General features: G+C 36.2%; 1 protein-coding gene across 5 annotated transcripts; it reads left to right on the top strand.

The window, feature by feature from the left end:
* The first annotated feature begins 874 nt into the window (after positions 1-874).
* On the top strand, positions 875-20,495 carry LOC128231740 (dnaJ homolog subfamily C member 28-like). Of its 5 annotated transcripts, none has more exons than XM_052944939.1 (9): positions 875-1,070; positions 7,345-7,424; positions 8,019-8,103; positions 10,369-10,473; positions 10,893-11,009; positions 12,552-12,641; positions 15,356-15,447; positions 18,433-18,633; positions 19,303-20,495. In XM_052944939.1, exons 2-9 carry the CDS (start codon positions 7,381-7,383, stop codon positions 19,691-19,693), a joined length of 1,125 nt encoding a protein of 374 aa, XP_052800899.1. In that variant the 5' UTR covers positions 875-1,070; positions 7,345-7,380; the 3' UTR covers positions 19,694-20,495. The 5 variants fall into 5 exon arrangements, with proteins under 5 accessions (XP_052800899.1, XP_052800873.1, XP_052800881.1 ...); XM_052944913.1 differs by having other exon boundaries at positions 7,851-8,103; positions 19,303-20,490; XM_052944921.1 differs by lacking the exon at positions 7,345-7,424 and having other exon boundaries at positions 7,855-8,103; positions 19,303-20,490.
* The last annotated feature ends 450 nt before the right edge of the window (positions 20,496-20,945 follow it).

The following is a 20,945-nucleotide window of genomic DNA, read 5'->3' as shown; positions in this document are numbered from 1 at the left end:
CCATTCTTACACGTAAATGTTTTTTAAGATACAAGACTGGAGAAATGAAACCATATCCAATATTCAGAGCTGTGGGACCTCCCTAGATGTCATTCATCGCAGGTTTCGCGGCATTTTGGGTAAAAATTTACTCCTTTGACGAATATCCCATCAACCGATGGGGGTAAAACTCCCCTTTTGGCTTCAAAATTCTGTTTAAGTCACACTTGGGGATGTGGCGGGGTCAAGCCATAATGCAGCCATTATAGGGCGCGGGCAGACCTATATAAACTCAACAACAACAACAACGAGAGATAATAGTTTAATCCATAAATGAACATGGTACGCAGATATCAATAAATTATTTCCTTTTATACCTGAATTGCTGTTATTTAATGTAATTATACTAACAAATTTAGCTATATTTCTATTTTTATAACGACACTAGAACAACTATAGGATGTTATATCATTTATGTTAAATTGCTCCAGAAAATTGCGCGACCTCCTCTGTGACACGGCCGGCTAGACATATAATGTGAAAGTAAGTGTAAATGAGATCAAATTAAATGAAATCAAAAGTTATAGTTTTGTTATGTATATTAATGTTTAAATACGTCGTTAAAAATATATTTTTATGTACATAAAGGTATTGTATCTTTTTTATTTTTATGTACATAAAGGTATTATTGTATTGTATCTTTTTTATCTGTATGTACATAAAGGTATTAATGTATTGTATCTTTCAGGAACATTGAAGTTGATGTATAAATTAAAAAAAATAAAATTGGGGACGTTCTTGGGGACGTTTTGACCAGCTACTGGGGACGTTTTGACCAAAATGGGGACGTTTTGACCATAGGACGTTTTGACCTGGGGACGTTTTGACTGTAAATCCTTCCCGAGGACTAACTTGCACCGCCTAGTTGACCTGACAGTTGTTTTTGTTTTTTAAAGTCACTAATTTTAACAAATAATATATTATTTTTTGAAGGAAGACTCTTTACAGTATTGTGACTTACTGTTTATATATAGATGTTCACATGTTTGACAGCCGTTGTCATTTATCCCAAATATCCTACGCTACGGCAGGTTAGTGTGGCTCGTTTGAAATTTTACGTAATTTGTACGTTGCGGTTACATGTAATTAACCAGGGTAAAAATACGATCATGAATCACAAAAACCTAAATATCAACCCAAAAGTCCAAAAAAAAAAGCAATTCTCAATAAATATTATTACCACGGGCCTTTAGTCATTCTAAAATGCCGTCCAGGCTTTTTTTTTTTAATGATGGTTAGCCTGGACGTCGTTCCAGGCTAACCATCATTAAAAAAAAAAGCCTGGACGGCATTTTAGAATGACTACACGGGCCTTATGAACCATGGATTGGCAACATTCGTCTGTGTTAATGCGATTAGCTCAAAATCACGCATGCAGCGCGATTTCATTCCGAGATCTTACCGTGTGGTCATTTTCGAGACGTCCGACATCGGCCGAATATATACATGTACATGTAGGAAAACATTAACTAAAATTTACTCAAGTGCAGAATACTTTCATTTGAGTTGATAATAGTCCAATGGAATCTGATTAAAATCAGTTATCAATTAAAATTAAATCTATAAAGAACAAGACATAACTGTGAGGTTGATTATAGGTATCTCCGTTTGAAGACGTACTGGCTTTAACAGGACGACTATTTGATTTCTAAATAATGATCGATACATCAATTATCCTTATTAAATATTAGTTTAATCAGGTACATATTAGGTCCTGATTAATTGTTCCATAATTAGAGAAAATACAATAACGACAAACTACAAACATATTGCATGCGACATGTCGGTGTTAAAAAATAATTATCAGCAGAGCTGGCGAAAATAACTGATTATAATATACAGAAGATTGCCGTTAATCTCTGATCTGAGATTCGGCGGAATTTGCCAAGCGTGGGCTAAGAATTGTGGGTAAATTATTATTTCTTATTGTTTCACTGATATCGAAAGTTGCCAATCCATGGTTTAAAGGTCCGTGTTATTACTTATTATACATATCATTATAAGTAATAAGGCTACCAGCATACAAATCGGCCTCTTACCAAATTGGCCCCTACATGTAGTTTAAACGGTAACCTTTCCGGCCTCTTACCAAATCAGCCCCACCCTGTAGACATTCCGGCCTCTGATTACGGAGACGTTTCGGCCCTTGTTTTCTTTATTAATGTTACATGGAATATAAATACGTTTTTAGCTCGACTATTCAAAGAATAAGGAGGGCTATCCTACTCGCCCCGACGTCGGCGTCCGTTTAAAGTTTAAGGGCAAGTTGGGATTTTCACTTAAAAGTCCAATACCCTTTATTCAATTGACTTAATACTTCACACAGTTGTTCAGGACCATCACACAATGAGGTTACATAACTCTATATTGAGTTAAAAGTTATGGCCCCTGATTGACTTAGGTTAAAGTTTTAGGGCAGGTTGAAGTTTTAGGGCAAGTTGGGATTTAACAGAATAACTTCTATACTCTTCATTCAATGCACTTATTACTTCGTACAATTAATGACAACCATCTTACAATAAGGTCACACAACTCCATTTTAACTCTAAATACAAATTATGGCCCATGATTTTTTTTTTTTTTTTTTCTTTTGATTTCTTTTGACAGGCACATTTTTATATTCTAAACCACATTTTCATAAAGGGAAAACAAGTTATTTGAATGACTATTCATTGTTCAGACTGGCTGGTTGGAGGGCAGCGTCAAAGTCACCTTATGTATCGAATAATTTTAGCTAGGTTTGACATAAAGAGACCAGACTTACGAGTTTACGGAGACCTTTTATGGGAATGCGTTAGAGGCCCCTTGGATCAAGGTCAAGGTTACTTTTAATAGAAAAAGGGTTGAGATTGTGTTTTTGGCCCGGAGAGTTAACGTCTAGGTCAAGGTCACTGTTGCTAAAAAAAATAGGTATATGGTTAGTACTGAATAACTCAAGAAAGGGTTGACATCGTGTGACCAAACTTGGTATATAGGACAAGTTTATGTAGAGCTTTCATTGGATTGCCTTTTGGCCCCCTAGGGTCAAGGTCACTGTTACTAAAAATAGATTACTGTTTTAGTTATGGTTGATGGACTGTGACCAAACTTGATATGTAGGAAGAGATTATGGAGGACTTCCATGGGATTGTGTTTGGGGCCCTTAGGATCAAGGTCACTGTTACAAAAAATAGAAGAAAGCAGTTGAAACTGAATCTCTTCTGCCAATCATTAAAAACCCGGTTTAGTCACATCGCGATTCTTGTTCACTTTTTAATTTGATTGTTTTATTGCTTTTGACAGGCACATATTACATCGTAATTGTATTCACTTCTAAGTCAAAGCGGCGTAGTGGAGCGCGCTGTCTTACGACAGCTCTTGTTGTTAAAACTGTTAAATAGATGTACAGTGAAACTGCGTTCCCTCAAACAAGCGGTCGTTCAAGAACCGGGGTTCCCTCGAGGTCGGAGCTTGGTCCCAAACTTTTTTCCTTCTATTTTCATATAAAATATACCCACGCTGCATCGAAACCTAATTATGTCGAGCAGTCGAGCAATATCCTCGGTCCCAAGTACACAAATCGTGCACAAAACCTTATGGCTCCCTCGAGGACATAATTTCACACTTTTTCCCGAAAGCGTGTTCCAAAATAAACAAACAATTGCTAGGTGTTAAAATTTTCGCAAGTAGTAAAATTGCAATGACAGTTGAAAGGCAATTTGATAAGGTGTGAAAAACTGTTTTTCACTGTTAACGCATCACCGATATGAGTTGATATGGGCATTTGAGATGATAATTAAATGAGAAGTTAGTGACGAGAAGTTATCGCTTTAGATGTGGTCAAAAGGTTCTTTGAATTTACTGCCGATGCTGACCGTGATCTTCAGACACTCTGTACGCTGTTACGTCACATTACGATTGAACAGTTTCGCGAAACCGACAAGATGCGCCAAACAACAATCTTTGATTTTGTGAAACCTAAATTTGACTTATGCCAGAATATGATCTGTCATTTAAATGTTGCTTGTTACGAAAATGTGCTTTATTGTTAAAATTAACATTTCTATTTATTCATTTATTGTTTTTTCTTTTGCGTTTTACATTTAGTTGACGTCAACATATTAGCGATTTCCACAACGCAGCACATAATCGTGTCTTAGTAAACAGTCTGTTTGACGACTTCAAACTTAAAATACACTGAAAGATATTTCATATCAAACTGGAAAATTGAAAATCGGGTCGTTCGAAACACCGGTTCCCTTGAGGTTTTGGCTCGGTCCCTGGCGACCTCGAGTGATCGCAGTTTTACTGTAGATTAATTAAAAAAAGAAAAATGGTCGTTGATCAAGGCATCGTTTGTCAGGCAAACCATACTCAACTGGGTTGTGAGTGTGAACAAGAGGCATTCAAAGACATGTGAATGAATTAGTGTCTTTAATTTCTTTATGTGTTTGACAGGTAATTAAAGATGATTTGAGTAGATAGACATCATGCAAATGGTCATGTATGTTCAGTCTCAATTCAAGTATATATATATTAAACAAATTTAATGTTAAATAATTCCTGGAAAGTGAGTTACCAATTCCTTCTTAGAGATTAAACTATATGAGGTAGCCAGCCGATCCACAAAAAGTGAGCTTACCAATAATGGTAACCCCATTTATCTTTAGATTTTAAACATATATGATACTAAAACAATATGAGGTAGCATCAAAGTTGTCATTAAAATTACCCAATATGTCAAATATTTACTTTTGTCGTCCCCTCACGCATGCTGTGGCACTAAAAGATGCTTCTCTGCGTTTGTCGGCATTATAAACCCCTATGTCATTTGTCGGCATTATAAAATAAACATGTATCTGACATGGTATTATTAGTAATGTATATGATTTAAATAGCTGTATTAAAGGGACTCGTTCATATTTCCGTTTACATTAAATAAAACTAATAAAACTGCATATATGCCTGTATTTTGGAATTTGTGTTTTTACAAATTTCAAATTTTACTGAATGTTGATATTTTGGCAAATTCATAAAACAGACATATGTGTTCTCATGCTCTTTTTGTCATGAGTGTGGATGAAAAAACTTGTAAATATGTTAAGTGTCACGAATTCCAATGCCCGTCATCTTTGTTTGGAATGTGACAAATCACCAAAGACTGTTTGCTGGGAAAATTTTCTTAATGTCTATTACTACATAATGAGAAATAGGGTAGGGTTCTTTAGCGATATGGTATACACAATTGCAATTGTTATTTTATTTGTATTTTCATAACCACCTTAATAGGCTTCTCCAGAGGAGATTACTTCAAGGCCATTCGAGGTCGAATAAACCATCTACAGCGGCAAATAGGTGTTGATATTCAGTATAGTTTGACAGTTGGTACAGTGACAGTGCTCCAGCCAGGATTTGAAAAGGGCAGGGTGGAGTTTTGAAAAGGGCAAGCTACATGAGTCGTGTAGGGGCGATTGGGGGGTGGTTGTGGGAGGGGTCCACCCCTGTTACAAGGTTTTTTTTTCGGGGGGGGGGGGGGAGGAGGTCTCACCCTAGAATTTGTTTTGTTTTCATACTCATTTTAAATCATTTTACATGATTTTCAGACTTGAACAAAATGGGGCTTTTTCTCAAAATTTAGAAGGGTGTGTTTTAATATCAAAATTAAAATTTGTCTTATTGTCTGTGGTATAGTGTGATTGTACTTGACTGGAGTCTTCTTTAGTGCAATGTCACATATTTCTCCTAAAAATCATGTAAAATGAAGAAAAAAACAAAGACAGCAATCAAATAAATAAATACACAAAAAACAAATTATGTAAGGGACGAATCTTAATTTGGTACGTTCAGGATTGGGTACGAATGTTACATTCAGCCTGGCTGTCATTTAATTGTCTTTGGTAAAATAATGTTTAATATGCTCATGTTTTAGAATAAAATGACAATTAAAATCACTGCCCTTTCTTAAAAAGTCACTTATAAAACATTGATAAAATAACTCCTAAATTCGGTCTGACAAAATGGCGGTTTCGGCGAATTTTGACAAGATCGTGGACATGATAGGTAAACACTAGATAAAGCATCAACATATTTTTGTGGGTTACAAAGAAATTTTCATCATCAATATTTTACAAATAAACTTTCAAAACATTTACTGAATAAGTGATGTATTTGATTGTGTTAGCGCCACTTTTCCTGTGTTTATAAATCGGCAGTGACCGTCTGCTTCAAATCAACACTGTTTAAAATGGCAAGTCTCGTCTGTACAATACAATAAACAATTATTTAACAATATTTAATTGTGCTTGACAACATTTTTCACCATCCCCTCACATTTTCTATCGCATTTTACGAACTTTCATCATTGAATAAACGAGTTCTCAATGTATATTCTGATTGGCTGGTTTTCAATAGCTCCGCCTCCTGCCGATGTTCCCTAGTTGGCTTTTCCTAATTATCGGATTAAAAGATGACCGGTTATGAAAACACATGTCGTCTGCTCACTACACAAATAGCTGTCATATGACTTGGACAAGGCACATGGGAAGATAAAAGGGCAGTACGGCATATTTTAAGCAGTCGGCAATGGGGCAGCATGGTGACACCTAGCGGGAACACTATTATCATAAATATTAATAATTACGTAATTTGACTCAATTATGACAGCGGCTGCCGATCTTTAATAATGATTTCAATAGTAAAAAGGGCACTAACGGGATAATTAGCGCTTATAGAGCATTTGTGAAAAGGGCAGTACTCAAAAAAGGGGCAGGGCGGTAAGAAAAGGGGCACGGGCGCTGCGCCATTGAAAAACGGGCTAGCTGGAGCACTGCAGTGAATTTAATATATTATGTTTTTTATGTGGAACTACAAATCATTACAACTTATATCAAAATAGTGTTTGAACATTTCTACTGTTTTAATTATATTTAAAATAAAAACTTAATTAAGGGGCCAAAATGTCTCTGATAAAATCAGTAAAGGGCCGAAAAGTCTCGAGTCATTTATTTTAAAGGGGACGAAATGGCAGGGCCGAAACGTCTCAGGGGCTGATTTGGTAGTAGGTTGATTTGGTAAGGGCCGATTTGTCTTGCTCCCAGTAATTATATAAGTTGCGGGGTTAGTAGGGCACCCGATATGGGATATCATTTATATACGGGGGGAAAAAAGGAAACGATATGGTGGGCAGTGGGGTCACCATATTGTTTCCTTTTTTTTTCCGTATATATATATATATATATATATATATACTATACAGTAAGATCCTGCAATGATGATGTTTTAAAATTAACAATACATTCAGTCAAATAACCATGATTATGTTTTTAGGATATGGAAGTAGCATGATGTAGATTTTACATTATCATGGCGAGATGTGTTTTCACTGTCAGATATGTAAGGAGAAATTGGTAGGCAGATATAATAAATGTGTGTATTATGATATTAGATATCCTAGCTATATTATATGTATATATATATATATATATATACAAAGTTTTCAAATTTAACTTGCTCTGATTTCAAAGTGACATTAAATAGTTATAACATCTCAATTTATATATAATTAATGTTGTTCATGAAAGATAAATATTGTAGAACCAGTAGTATTTGTACATAACATATTTACTGATTGCATTTTTAGCTTAATTAAATAACTAAGTGTTCTGTCTGTTACTCTTGTTTATGTGTTTAAAATCACTTGTAGTATTTCAGCAAGAGATGCATTTAAAGTATGTTATAATGCAAAATGTTTTAATTATTCTTACATTGGTAGCATTTTAGCAAGACACCTATTTTGAGTACTAGTCCTCTTTATACACATTCAAAATTTTCAGACAGAATTGCTAGTAAATTGTGGGTAAGATGTTTTCTGTCATCCTTCGGCAATCGCTGTGTAACCAAGTAAGGCTGACTTACCAGATCATCAGCGATTTGCCGCTTCAAGGTAAACTAAATCTGCATGCTACACTTTCTGCAAGGATTACGTCATCAACCACTTGCAGGGTGGGATACCAAATCAAAGACAATCTGAGTGACTGCTACAATCGGCTAAATGTGCCAGAGGACTGTACAGTTGATGAGTTAAAGGTAACAGAATATAATATTTCCCTTTAACAAATTTGTTTAGGCTTGATTTTTGTGTCATTTTTAGCTCACCTGAGCACAAAGTGCTCAAGGTGAGCTATTGTGATCGCACTGTGTCCGTCGTCTGTCGTAGTTGTCGTCCGTCGTCAACAATTTGACTGTTAACACTCTAGAGGTCACAACTTGGGCACAATCTTAATGAAACTTGGTCAGAATGTTACCCTCAATAAAATCTTGGATGAGTTCAATATTGGGTCATCTAGGGTTAAAAACTAGGTCACCAGGTGAAATTAAAGGAAAAGCTTGTTAACACTATAGAGGTCACATTTATGACTGTATCTTCAGGAAACTTGGTCAGAATGTTAATATTAATAATCTGTAGGTCAAGTTCGAATCTGGGTCATGTGCGGTCAAAAACTAGGTCACCAGGTCAAATTTAAGGAAAAGCTTGTTAGCACTCTAGAGGTCACATTTATGACTGTATGTTCATGAAACTTAGTCAGAATGTTTATATTAATAAGCTCTAGGCCAAGTTGGAATCTTGGTCATGTATGGTCAAAAACTAGGTCATTAGGTCAAATCATAGGAAAAACATGTTAACACTAGAGGCCACATTTATGACCATACAGCAATTTTTATAGCTGGTATTTGGTCATGTTCCCAAAGGCAAAAAGTATCTTTTTTTCCCATTGAATCTGGAGTTCCAAAAATTACGAAAGAAAAAAGAGAAAAATGACAATGAAAATGTAAACAAAACAGTTATTTCCCCTACATGCAAGCGTCTATTCACAGAAACATACAATAATGTAATATCCGGGTCACCATGAAAGGTGGATTTTCATTGGTTGAATAATATTTTATATCCAATCAGAGAGCATGTACCAAATTAAGAGTTCTTCACATTGTGCATGTGCTAGTTAACAAATGGATTAATAATTTAAAGTTGTCAGTATATTATTCGAGCGGAAAGGGATTAAGATAACTAATAGACAATGCAGTTCTTTGTCATGCCTCACATACATGACATTGACCTTCATTGCCAAATTATCGGAATATGACAGAACTGAGAAGTGAAAATGAAAGTTGACAACTCAGTAACAAGCTGATGAAATTTAAAAAAAATATTGAATTGCTTTTGATCAGTTGCAAACAACTCTGTTTATTTTTCATAGATATCAGATTTTGTATCCAATTGGCACATGTCCCATAGCACTTCATGGCAATAATGAAAATCCCCTGGTATGTGACCCAAATGCCCAGATGTTCTAAACAAATCTCCTGTGGAGCTTTTAAAAAATATGGTGTGTAATATAGTATCCTGGTCCCGCCTGATTCCTCAGTAATTTTGATGCATCGATGAGAATTATATGCATCATCATGTGGACAGATCTCTGAGCTTTTGACTATTTCAAAGAGTTAAAACAAGGGGTTAAACAATGTTAGGTACTAACAGAGTCAGTGAATAATATGTTGAAAATACCAATACTATTCATTTTAATATTATATAAATTTTATTCTTTATAATTATTTATCACAAATTCCAAATTTTGCCAAAATTGACGCCAAAATTTCCCAATCTCATGGGTATAGGTCATATTCCCAAAATATGGAAAAAAACCAGCCATATGTTCATGGAACTTGATCAGAATGTTATTTTTGTAATCTTTAGGTAGTCTTAAATTTGTTTTTACTATAAAGTCCCCTCTCGTTGCACTTTCCATCGCCCTGAAAAACACTTATTCTCTCCCTCTGTCTCTTTTGCATTGCCCTGAAAACACTTATTTCACACTTGAATTGAATCAGGTGAGCAATACAGGGCCTTCAGGGCCCTCTTGTTTGTTTAGGTTTAATAAAATGTCATGGGTCATTGGTACTTGTTGGTTCAATTTTTAGTATATACATTTGTTTTATACGTATAAGCAGGTTTTTGAAGATGCATAACTTATAGGCATGTTTTTATTTTTGACAGTAATCTGACTATTATTCTAAAATGTGTTGCCTTAATCACAAAAAATACATTGTTTTTCTTCTATGAAGAAAAACAACAGAGCTGTGATGGCCTTTTAACGCTTGGTCAATGTCAATATTTTTTATATGCAATCTGTTGAAGCACGATCGAGTTCAGACACCAAGCAATCCTAATAGCTCTCTTGTGCTTGACCTGTTCAGTAAACTAAATACAGTAGATACAAAGCAGACAAATAAATAATTTCAAATTGAAATGATTAAAAATTAGGTTATATTTGTACCAATTCTAATAAATTTTAGGAGGCATATTTTAAACTCGCTCGAGAGTACCACCCAGACAGCAAGTCTTCCACAGCAGACGCAAGAAAGTTCAACCAGGTCAAAGAAGCATATAAAGCTATCAAGGTATTATCTTTATCTTTCTTAAAGTTGAAATAAAAAGCTGTCAGGGACATTTTAATACCCCTACTAAAAAAGCGGGAAGGTCATAATATTTATAGGTTTGCCTATATCATACGGTACATCCATCACAAAATAATGCGTCGCAGGTATCTCAAAAGTCTGAGAGCCAGAGTCATGAAAAATTATTCAAATGTTAAATTGCTCTTGACATAGATATAAAAATGTGTGTTGCGCAGGCAGCCAGGAGTCAATGTTACATGATTTAGATTTTACTCAGATGTCACTTATGTTACTCTGCTACTATGGTCATTTTGTTATATCAAGCTGAAGTAACCCTTTGAGATGCATTTGAGGCTGTGTCAAGTTTTTTATTCTAGTACTGGAGTAAGATTTTTAATGTAGTATCATATTTTGTATTTCAGTCCAAGCTCAATGCTGAAAATGGCAGCAAGCATTCAGTATACAATGATGATGATGATGATGATGATGACTCATTTAAAAGACAGCAACCACAACATAGACAGTTCTTGGATAATGAGGTACTTTTTATGCTCCTGTAAAATCTTTGAGCAGAACCTATCTTCATTGTCAAGGTCACACTTAAATGTCAAAGGTCATGTAGCAGTTTTGTGTGCACGCCCTATAACCCCTCAATTGATGAATGTACACCACATGGAGACAACAGACAGAGTGTATGTTCCAGCCATTTACCTTCAATGTTAAGACCAAACTTAGGTGTCAAAGTTAATATAGCCATTTTTCATATATATTCATTGAATTATTTCCAAAACAAAATACTGATTTTTATGTCCACCACCAGCTCCTTTACCTTGTGTATTAAATAGGCAAATTCCTAAAAAATCACCTCTTCCCCTTCCAAATCTGTTGTTTTTTCTCATTTACTCCACAACAGATATGATTAATTTTCAAGTCAAATTATCACAATTTTACATTGAACTAAAGTGTTGATGTTTCTGTCCACCACTGATTTCTATGCCTTATTTACTGAGAACCGTCATATAGTTTAACATATGTGAGTTTTGATAATACATTTATACACAATAGCTGCTATTTCCTTTTTATGATAGAACTGTATCTATTTTTTTTTACAGTAACATTACAAAGGTAAATGTGTTAAGTGTCATTTCTTATTTGCTTGTTAAAAACTGAAAGACAGCTACATGTAAACGTATTTTCTAATATAAGTTACACTGCTGTCTTTGGATACATACTGTGAAATCATTAATGTTCGTGGGGCATTAATGTTCGTGGTTTTCGTGGGTTGGGTGATCCACGAATTCAAGATCCCACGAAATATAAACCCTTTATTCACTTTTTCAATTGCCTTGTTATGTTCATACTCTAGTATATTATTTACAGAGGTCGCAGTATACAGTGTTAACACCTGTCTCACTGTATAACTTACGATCATTATTCTGTTAATATATTATAACTGCCTTTAACAAATAATGAACTAAATCAATTACATGTGTTTTATGCAGCAAATGACAGTTATAAGCACGTGTTTAAACGTGTGCTGTTAATGAAAATCTCCAAGTTTACAAGATCTGCGTGATGAGTGTCCATACTCGATTTTTTTTATTTAATAAAATAATTAATCGATTACTAGTATATTGAAGGTTACTAAGCACCGAACGTGACAATATACGCACCTTTTCGGTGTTTTCACAGTTTGCAAAATTCTTAATTGGCATTCAATGGCTTCCCCTATCTGTATTTATGATCAGGGTACATCTTCTTTTATTACCTTTATTCCCAATTAAATCGATAAGTGACATGGGTATATGCACTAATTGGCATGTCGTACCACATTAGCGAGTGTCATAAACCGAGTGACGTAGAAGGTGGAAATCACGGGCCAGCGCGTGGATATTATGCAGACGATCTAGGACGATCGCATCTTCGATTTTTTTTTCAAAAATGAAAATCCACGAATTCAAGTACCCACGAAATTGTTTTTTTTTTCGGCAAACCACGAAATTTCATGCCCACGAACATTAATGATTTCACAGTACTTCAATATTATTCATCTTTTAAACTCAACTTACATTTATTTACAGGGTTTTGGTACTGGTACCAGGACAGAAAGACAGAAGCAGTATGAGCAGATAAAAGTATCCAGGGCCCAACAGAACGTTTACAAGTATAAAGTATGTATAAAAAAAAGGACTTATTCCAAAGGGTGGCATGTCAACTAGCTGCCTGTCTGCCTGCCTGCATTTATAACATAAAACTCCTCCATGAAATGACAGAATTGCACAGGGTTATAATCAGAGTCAAAACTATATTATGGTTTGACCCAACCAGTCTCTCAAAGGCAGCAACGGCCACTTAAGAGCAAACTATTTAATAAAATGTCCAGAAGTGTGTATTGTTTTTTACCAAAAAATTTTTTTCTACGACATGCTTTTAAATTTCAAATCCAGTTAAGAATGTTATCTAAACATTCTTATCAGTATTTTTTCCATTGTCTGACATAGGCTTAAAAATTATGTTTAATATAATTAATTCCAAAGAAGATTGAACTAAACATTAAACATTTATAAGACATTGTTACATGTATCTCTAATCTGTGGAAATAGATAAGCATAAAAAAATGTTCATCTACTGACTGACTCATACCATATCTACCTAGGTCACAGGGCCGGAAACAAGGAATATTTTAAGTCTGGCCTATTTTGTTGTTTTTTAGTTCCTCAATATCTGCAGTTTTTAGCTCTACTGACCAAGATGGTAATGTGTACGTCGTATGTGTGTCCGTGCGTGCGTCAGTGCGTCTGTAATCAATTGCTTGTGAACACAATACAGTCTTCAGTTTTCATTGTATCTCAATAAAACTTGTACAGTATGTAGATATCCATCAGAGCTTGGTTTCTTTCTAAAACCAGCCAGATCAGCCCATGCATGCCTAGATTATGGGCCTTGAAAGTTTTAAAGAAATGCTATTTTTTGCTAACCTATTTTTAGCCAAGTCTGCATGAGCGAATTTGTCTATTTTTAGCCAAGTTTACATGTAAAGTCAAGTCTAGGGTGAAAGGAAACAGCTTGCTTTTTTAGTTCTGCAGTTGATTTTGTGAATTACTTTGCCTTGTTCTTGTTGAAATGCCAAAGGCCATTTTTTTAGCTCTATTGGCCAAAGTGTCTGTAGTTCTCTCATTCATCTAAACAAAATTGGTTGTGAATGTTTGTTTAAATTATGCCCCCAGGGTCATTACTGGCCATGCCCCAGGGTTCACAGGTTTGGTATACTTAAATTGAGAAATGTTTGAAAATCTTTTTGTGTGTTCGCGCATCCATCTAAGTACAATTGCTTGTGAATGTTTGTTCAAATTATGCCCCTGGGGTCATTACTGGCCATCCCCCAGGGTTCACAGGTCTGGTATACTTAAATTGGGAATCTTGGAAAATTTTAATTTAGTGGTCTGCTACCATGATTGTTAAAATTATGCCCCTGGGGTAAAAACTGGCACTCAAGTTTCCTAGAGACTTATTTAAGAAATATTTTCAAAATCTTGTTGTTTCAAACCACAAGGCTCATACCTTTGATATTTGTTGTGGAGCATCATGTGATGACTGTCTAGCAAAACAGTTGAAATTATGCCCCAAAGCTGGCCCACCCCTTTTGACCTTCTTTTTTTTATTTTTAAAGCTTCAGCAATGATATTTGGACCATGTGTACAGTTTTGCAACGAGCATCAATGTTGTCCTCGGATGACCTTGACCATTTGACCAACTTTTTTTATTCTTAAAGCTACAGAAATGAAATTTTGACAATGAGTACAGTTTTGAAAGCACTTTTTTGTCGGATGACCTTTACTTGGCACATTTTAAAATAGTTCAAGTCTTCCACTGACCCTGTATCTTCAAGCCTTCCACTGACCCTGTATCTTCAAGCCTTCCACTGACCCTGTATCTTCAAGTCTTCCACTGACCCTGTATCTTCAAGTCTTCCACTGACCCTGTATCTTCAAGTCTTCCTGGTTATCCCTGTATCATCAAGCCCTCCACTGACCCTGTATCTTCCAAGTCTTCCACTGACCCTGTATCTTCAAGTCTTCCACTGACCCTGTATCTGCAAGTCTTCCACTGACCCTGTATCTTCAAGTCTTCCACTGACCCTGTATCTTCAAGTCTTCCACTGACCCTGTATCTTCAAGCCTTCCACTGACCCTGTATCTTCAAGTCTTCCACTGACCCTGTATCTTCAAGCCTTCCACTGACCCTGTATCTTCAAGCCTTCCACTGACCCTGTATCTTCAAGTCTTCCACTGACCCTGTATCTTCAAGCCTTCCACTGACCCTGTATCTTCAAGCCTTCCACTGACCCTGTATCTTCAAGTCTTCCACTGACCCTGTATCTTCAAGCCTTCCACTGACCCTGTATCTTCAAGCCTTCCACTGACCCTGTATCTTCAAGTCTTCCACTGACCCTGTATCTTCAAGTCTTCCACTGACCCTGTATCTTCAAGCCTTCCACTGACCCTGTATCTTCAAGTCTTCAATTAATTGGTGTATTTGTTTCTTGTTCAACTTCTTTTAATCTGGATACTTCTCTGTCATGGTTCTGATAACTGTAATTATGGGTGATTTTCTTATATAATATAATTTTATCACTTTGTTAAACTGTTCTCTGGATTGGGCCATCTTTAAAACACTGCCCATAAGAAATGACATCATTAATGTCGTCAATGTTTTCCTGTTCTAATGTGTTTATATACTGTAATCCTTCAACTTTGTTTCGGTGTATATGAACTATGTACTTGACGAAGGATTTCAAAAGGGGACAGGTATTATGAAACACCCTGTACATGTTCTTGATGTATTTTAAGATTATATCATTTTCCTTCATTTTATAACATTTTAGCTAAAGCAGAAAATGATGACCTCTGATTCACCTGATGATAATGCCCTGGTTCAGAAGGACAAGAAGTATGCCAGAAGCAAGAAGATGACTAGGTGCATTTGTAATATTTGAATATGATCAAATTTACATAGATTTGTTGAGTAAAGCAGTTGAGGTGTTCAATACATGTTACATGTTTGTTTTAATTATGCCATTTACACAAAACTGGCACTATTTTGAACTATATGCATTGCTCCGAAACAATTATTATTTTCCTTCTGTGCCGTTAGAGGGAAAGATATGTCAATATTATTTGGTCTTTGTCAAGATATCTGTCCATATGAAAACTGAAAAGAAATGTTGTACCACCAAGCATTTTATTATCCTTCGCCTTGAAATGGCGAGGGGATATAGTAATGGTAGGCGCGATTCCTTGCGTGCGTGTGAGTCCGTCCGTCTGTCCCACATTCATTTCTTTGCATCTCCTCTTACATTTCTCATGCGATTTCTACCAAACTTTCACAGATTGATTATCATAAAGTGAAGCAGCGCATATTGTCGGGCTTGTGCGATTCGACCATTTTTGAAAGAGTTATAGCCCATTGTTTATTTTACATTTAAAACTGGTTTCTTCGCAACTCCTCTTATGTTTTACATGCGATTTCTACCAAACTTTCAAAGATTGATGATCATAAAGTGAAGCAGCGCACATTGTCGGGCTTTCCCGATTCGACCATTTTTGAAAGAGTTATTGCCCTTTGCTTATTTTACATTTAAAATTGGTTTCTTCGCAACCCCTCTTACGTTTTTCATGCGATTTCTACCAAGCTTTCACAGATTGATGATCATGAAGTGAAGCAGCGCATGTTGTCGGGCTTTCCTGATTTGACCATTTTTTAAAGAGTTATTGCTCTGTGCTTATTTTACATTTAAAATTGGTTTCTTCGCAACTCCTCTTACGTTTATGACTATAAAGTGATGCAGCGCATATTGTCAGGCTTTTGCAATTTGACCTTTTTTGAAAGAGTTATTGCCCTTTCTTAATTTTACGCATATCTTATGTTCCTGAGAAACTACCCTTACCATTGATTGGCTTTCGTTACAAAAAATGCCCCCATGAGGCGGGGGATATAGCTGTCTGTGACCGCTCTTGTTTTATTACTTTTTTCACAGAAAACATAAGTGTATGCCTCTTATAAAAAAATGACTATTTCTTTAAAATACTATTGATAATTAATTTTGTCAACCCACTTTTAACTAATAGTTTGTATCTTAGTATGCCCCCCTTCGAAGAAGAGGGGTATATTGCTTTGCACATGTTGGTCGGTCGGTCCGTTGATAGACCAAAGCTTGTCCGAGTGATAACTCAACAATTCCTGGACGGATGGTCATCAAACTTGACATGAAGGTTGGGCTTACCAGTAGATGACCCCTATTGAGTTGAGGGCTCATCTGGTCAAAGGTCAAGGTCACAGTGACCTTTAATGGTAAAATAATTTTAAAGCTTGTCCGAGTGATAACTCAACAATGCCTACACCTATGGTCATCAAACTTTATATGGAAGTTGGGCCTTACCAGTAGATGACCCCTATAGTTTTTTGGGGTCATCGGGCCAAAGCAAAGGTCAAGGTCACAGTGAAATTGAATGGTAAAAGTTTGTCCGTGTTATAACTCGACAATGCCTGCACCCATGGCCCTCAAACTTGACTTGGAGGTTGGGCCTGACCAGTAAATGAACCCTATTGTTTTTTGGGATCATTGGGCCAAAGGCGAAGGTCACAGAGACCTTGAATGGTAAAAGGTTGTCCATGTGATAACTCGACAACGCCTGCACCCATGACCCTCAAACTTGACTTGGAGGTTGGGCCTGACCAGTAGATGAACCCCATTGTTTTTGGGGGTTATTGGGCCAAAGGTCAAGGTCCCAGTGACCTTGAATGGTAAAAGGTTGTCCATGTGATAACTCGACAATGCCTGCACCCATGGCCCTCAAACTTGACTTGGAGGTTGGGCTTGACCAGTAGATGAACCCTATTGTTTAGGGGGGTCATTGGGCCAAAGGTCAAGTTCACAGTGACATTGAATGGTAAAAGGTTGTCGGAGTGATAACTCGACAACGCCTGCACCCATGGCCCTCAAACTTGACATGGAGATTGAGCCTGACCAGTAGATGGCCCCTATTGGTTAAGGGGCCATTAGGCCAAAGGTCAATGTCACAGTGACCTTGAATGATAAAAGGTTGTCCGAGTGATAACTCAACAATAATGCGCCCATTGCCCTCAAACTTGACTTGGAGGTTGGGCCTGACCAGTAAATGACCCCTATTGATTTAAGGGGTTCAAAGGTCAAGGTCACGGTGACCTTGAAAGCAAACTCGACAATTCCTGGACGTATGGTCATCAAACTTGACATGAAGGTTGGGCCTGACCAGTAGATGACCCCTCCTGACTTTTGGGGGCATCTGGTCATGGTCACAGTAACCTTTAACGCAATAAAAAGTTAACAAATCTTCCAGTGATATCTCAACAATGCCTGAACCTATGATCATCAAACTTGACATGGAAGTTGGGCCTGACCAGGAGATGACCCTTATTGATTTTAGGAGTCATTGGGTCAAAGGTCAAGTTCACAGCGAAAATATTTCGAGTGATAACTCGACAATGCCTGCACCCATGGCCCTCAAACTTGACTTGAAGTTGTGTCTGACCTGTAGATAACCCCTTAGGAATTTAGGGGTCAGCGGGTAAAAGGTCAAGGTCACAGTGACCTTGAGCGAAAAAAGCTTGTCTGTGTGATAACTTGTCAAAGCCTGCACCCATGGACTTCAAACTTGATATTTAGATTTTTGGTGACCAGCTAATGACTCCTATGGATTTTGAGGTCATAGAATCAAAGGTCATGGTCATAACACACTCTATCCTCACACTTTGAATGGTCATAATCTTAAAACTGTCTCAACGGCATCCAAAGTCAGTGACAAATCAGCTGTCATTTCGGTCCATGCATATTTCATTCAATTGTCCATATAATCCTGACAACATGGTGCTCAGGAGGGCATAATGTTTGACAAACATCTCTTGTTTACATGTTACTATAAGGAGTTCCATGGACCGGCTAGTTGAGGATCTGATACAGGAGTCCATGTCTAAAGGGGATTTCCAGAACCTAGAAGGGTCAGGCAAGCCCCTTAACTACAGTAGGGAGAACCCGCACACCGATAAAATCACACAGAAACTCAACGAGATCCTAAAAGACAATAACTGTCAGCCAGAGTGGATCATGATACAGAAGGAAATCAGGTGAGATCATTACTGAAAATGTATTTGCATTTTTTTATGTTGCCTAATTTTGAATTTAAAATTCACCCCACTGGTTTTAGTCATTGACAAGTATGGTAAATTAGTATTTGGCTGGGGTTAACATTGACATCCTCTGACTTACAAAATTAAGACTATCTACAATATTTTTTAGGAACATTTTAATTTTTCTGGCTTTAGTGTAAAAAATTTAATGGCAAATATTTTTGCGGCGTCATATTTACCCAGATGGAAATATGCAAGTTGTACCATTTTATTTTGTACATTTAACCAAATTATCAGAAGCATTCAATTTCAAAACACAATGAACCTGTCCAGTTTTTTAAACCAGTACAAGTTTACCAGTGCTTAACAGTTTCAACATAGATTCTGTTACAAAAAAAGACTGTTGACTGAAATCCTTTCCTGGTTCATTTCCTGTGTCAGTGTTATTTTATAAAGAAAATTTTAAAGTAAAGCTAGAAAATACTGTGTTGATTGAAGAGTTATGTGCTGTTGTTTCATGTTTCTTGTTTGTGATTTTTTGTTCTTGTGTTCTATGTCTTTGGCGTTTACCCTGTGCCATTAAACCGGGTTTATGTTTAAACGTTTTGCTACTGAGCTTGTTTCTGTAGTTTTTCACATAAATATTGCATTGTCTTTGTTTTTCAGGGAAGAATTACAGAAGTGTCGAGAGCGCCTGGCAATAGAGAGGAAACTGTTAGGAGACCCACCTTACAAAGTGGAGGATGACAATTTCTGGAAAAAGCATGTGGAATTGTTCCAAATCAATCTTAATGACATAAATGACAAGGTCCACAGATATAATCTGGTTGTACCTATGTTACATAGACAGATTATGCCTTACGGTTTTGATAGGGAGATAGAGAGTATTTGCAATGACTGTGATCAGTACTTGCCAGAGAATTTTAAGGAAATTGTGGAGTTTAGGAATAAGCCTAAATTAACAAGGGATGAACAGGCAGATTATGGGGAAGTTTTTCGGTTAAAACATTTGGTGATGTCTTTTAAAGATGTGTTTAGTAATGGGAAGATTTCTTGATGGTTCATGTATCATCAGCACCTATATATATATATATATTCTGGATTTATGCCCATTTGTTGTTTATTAAGTTGATAATAAAACCATAACCATTTGTTGTTTATTAAGTTGATAATAAAACCATAACCATTTGTTGTTTATTAAGTTGATAATAAAACCATTTACATGAACACATAAAACGAAAGCTATTTTCGATAATAAGTATCATACATATATATAAACAGGGAAAACATGTAGATGGCACAACTAGGAAATGGGGCTATTCTAGTCCTTCCAATGATGCATTTATACCCTTGATTCAATTGGATTGTCGCACGATTCATACAAAACAGTATGGGCGTTTTGTTTGATAATAAACTTTTTTGGTTCCACGAACTGTGTATTTGTTATTACAGTTTCAAACGAAAATTGAACTATCGAAACCTCCTCCGGGGGCAGTTTCGTCGTTTGTTTTATCCGAAACTAGATCATTTTCAAAGAACAACATGGAGGACAGTGTGTTGAAACACCATTGTGATAAAACATGCGAACAACCATCTGCTGTTGGAAATGTACACAAACCAATCCGTTTGTTACTTCCGTTTCTAAACGGGTTCAAACCGCCGAACACCTTGAAACCCAAACTGAAACTAGTTTGGTATCGACAAAAACGGCCTTAAACGATATCGCAAAAACAAGTCTTAAATCGTTGACCGTTTGTCTATTTAACACAAAACTACTGGACAAAACTCATTGGTTGAATGGCGCCAACTTCATAAGGTGCCATATAAGCCAGTTTAAACGTCTCTAAATTCTGGAGGAAAAATATATTTCTTAAATACTTTTTCTTAAGACTTCATCAAGGTAAATAAAATTCGATGTATAGAAAGGTTCACAAGTTCAAACGGTCAATCATCGCGTGTATATTTTTTGAACATCAATAAGTTACTTGGAGTTTATGTTGACAATAAACTCACCTGGCACAGACTATGCCTGTAAAAAACTGGATAACAAAATTGACCTGTTAAAGAACATGATATATTACCTCACATCTGAAATGAACGCATATATATATATATATATATATATATATATATATATATATATATATATATATATATATATATATATATATATATATATATATTGCCCATATTTGACTGTTGTACGGCCTGGGGCAAAGGAACAAGTAACTATGTGAATAAGATAAACGAGTTGCAAAAATAATACTTAATAAACCGATGCGAACACCATCGGCAGAGCTATTCGAAGA

The sequence above is a fragment of the Mya arenaria genome, chromosome 1 (genome assembly GCF_026914265.1).
Source record: "Mya arenaria isolate MELC-2E11 chromosome 1, ASM2691426v1".
NCBI lineage: Eukaryota > Metazoa > Mollusca > Bivalvia > Myida > Myidae > Mya > Mya arenaria.
The sequence above is the reverse complement of the archived record's forward strand: the minus strand, read 5'-3'. Positions and strand labels throughout refer to the sequence as shown.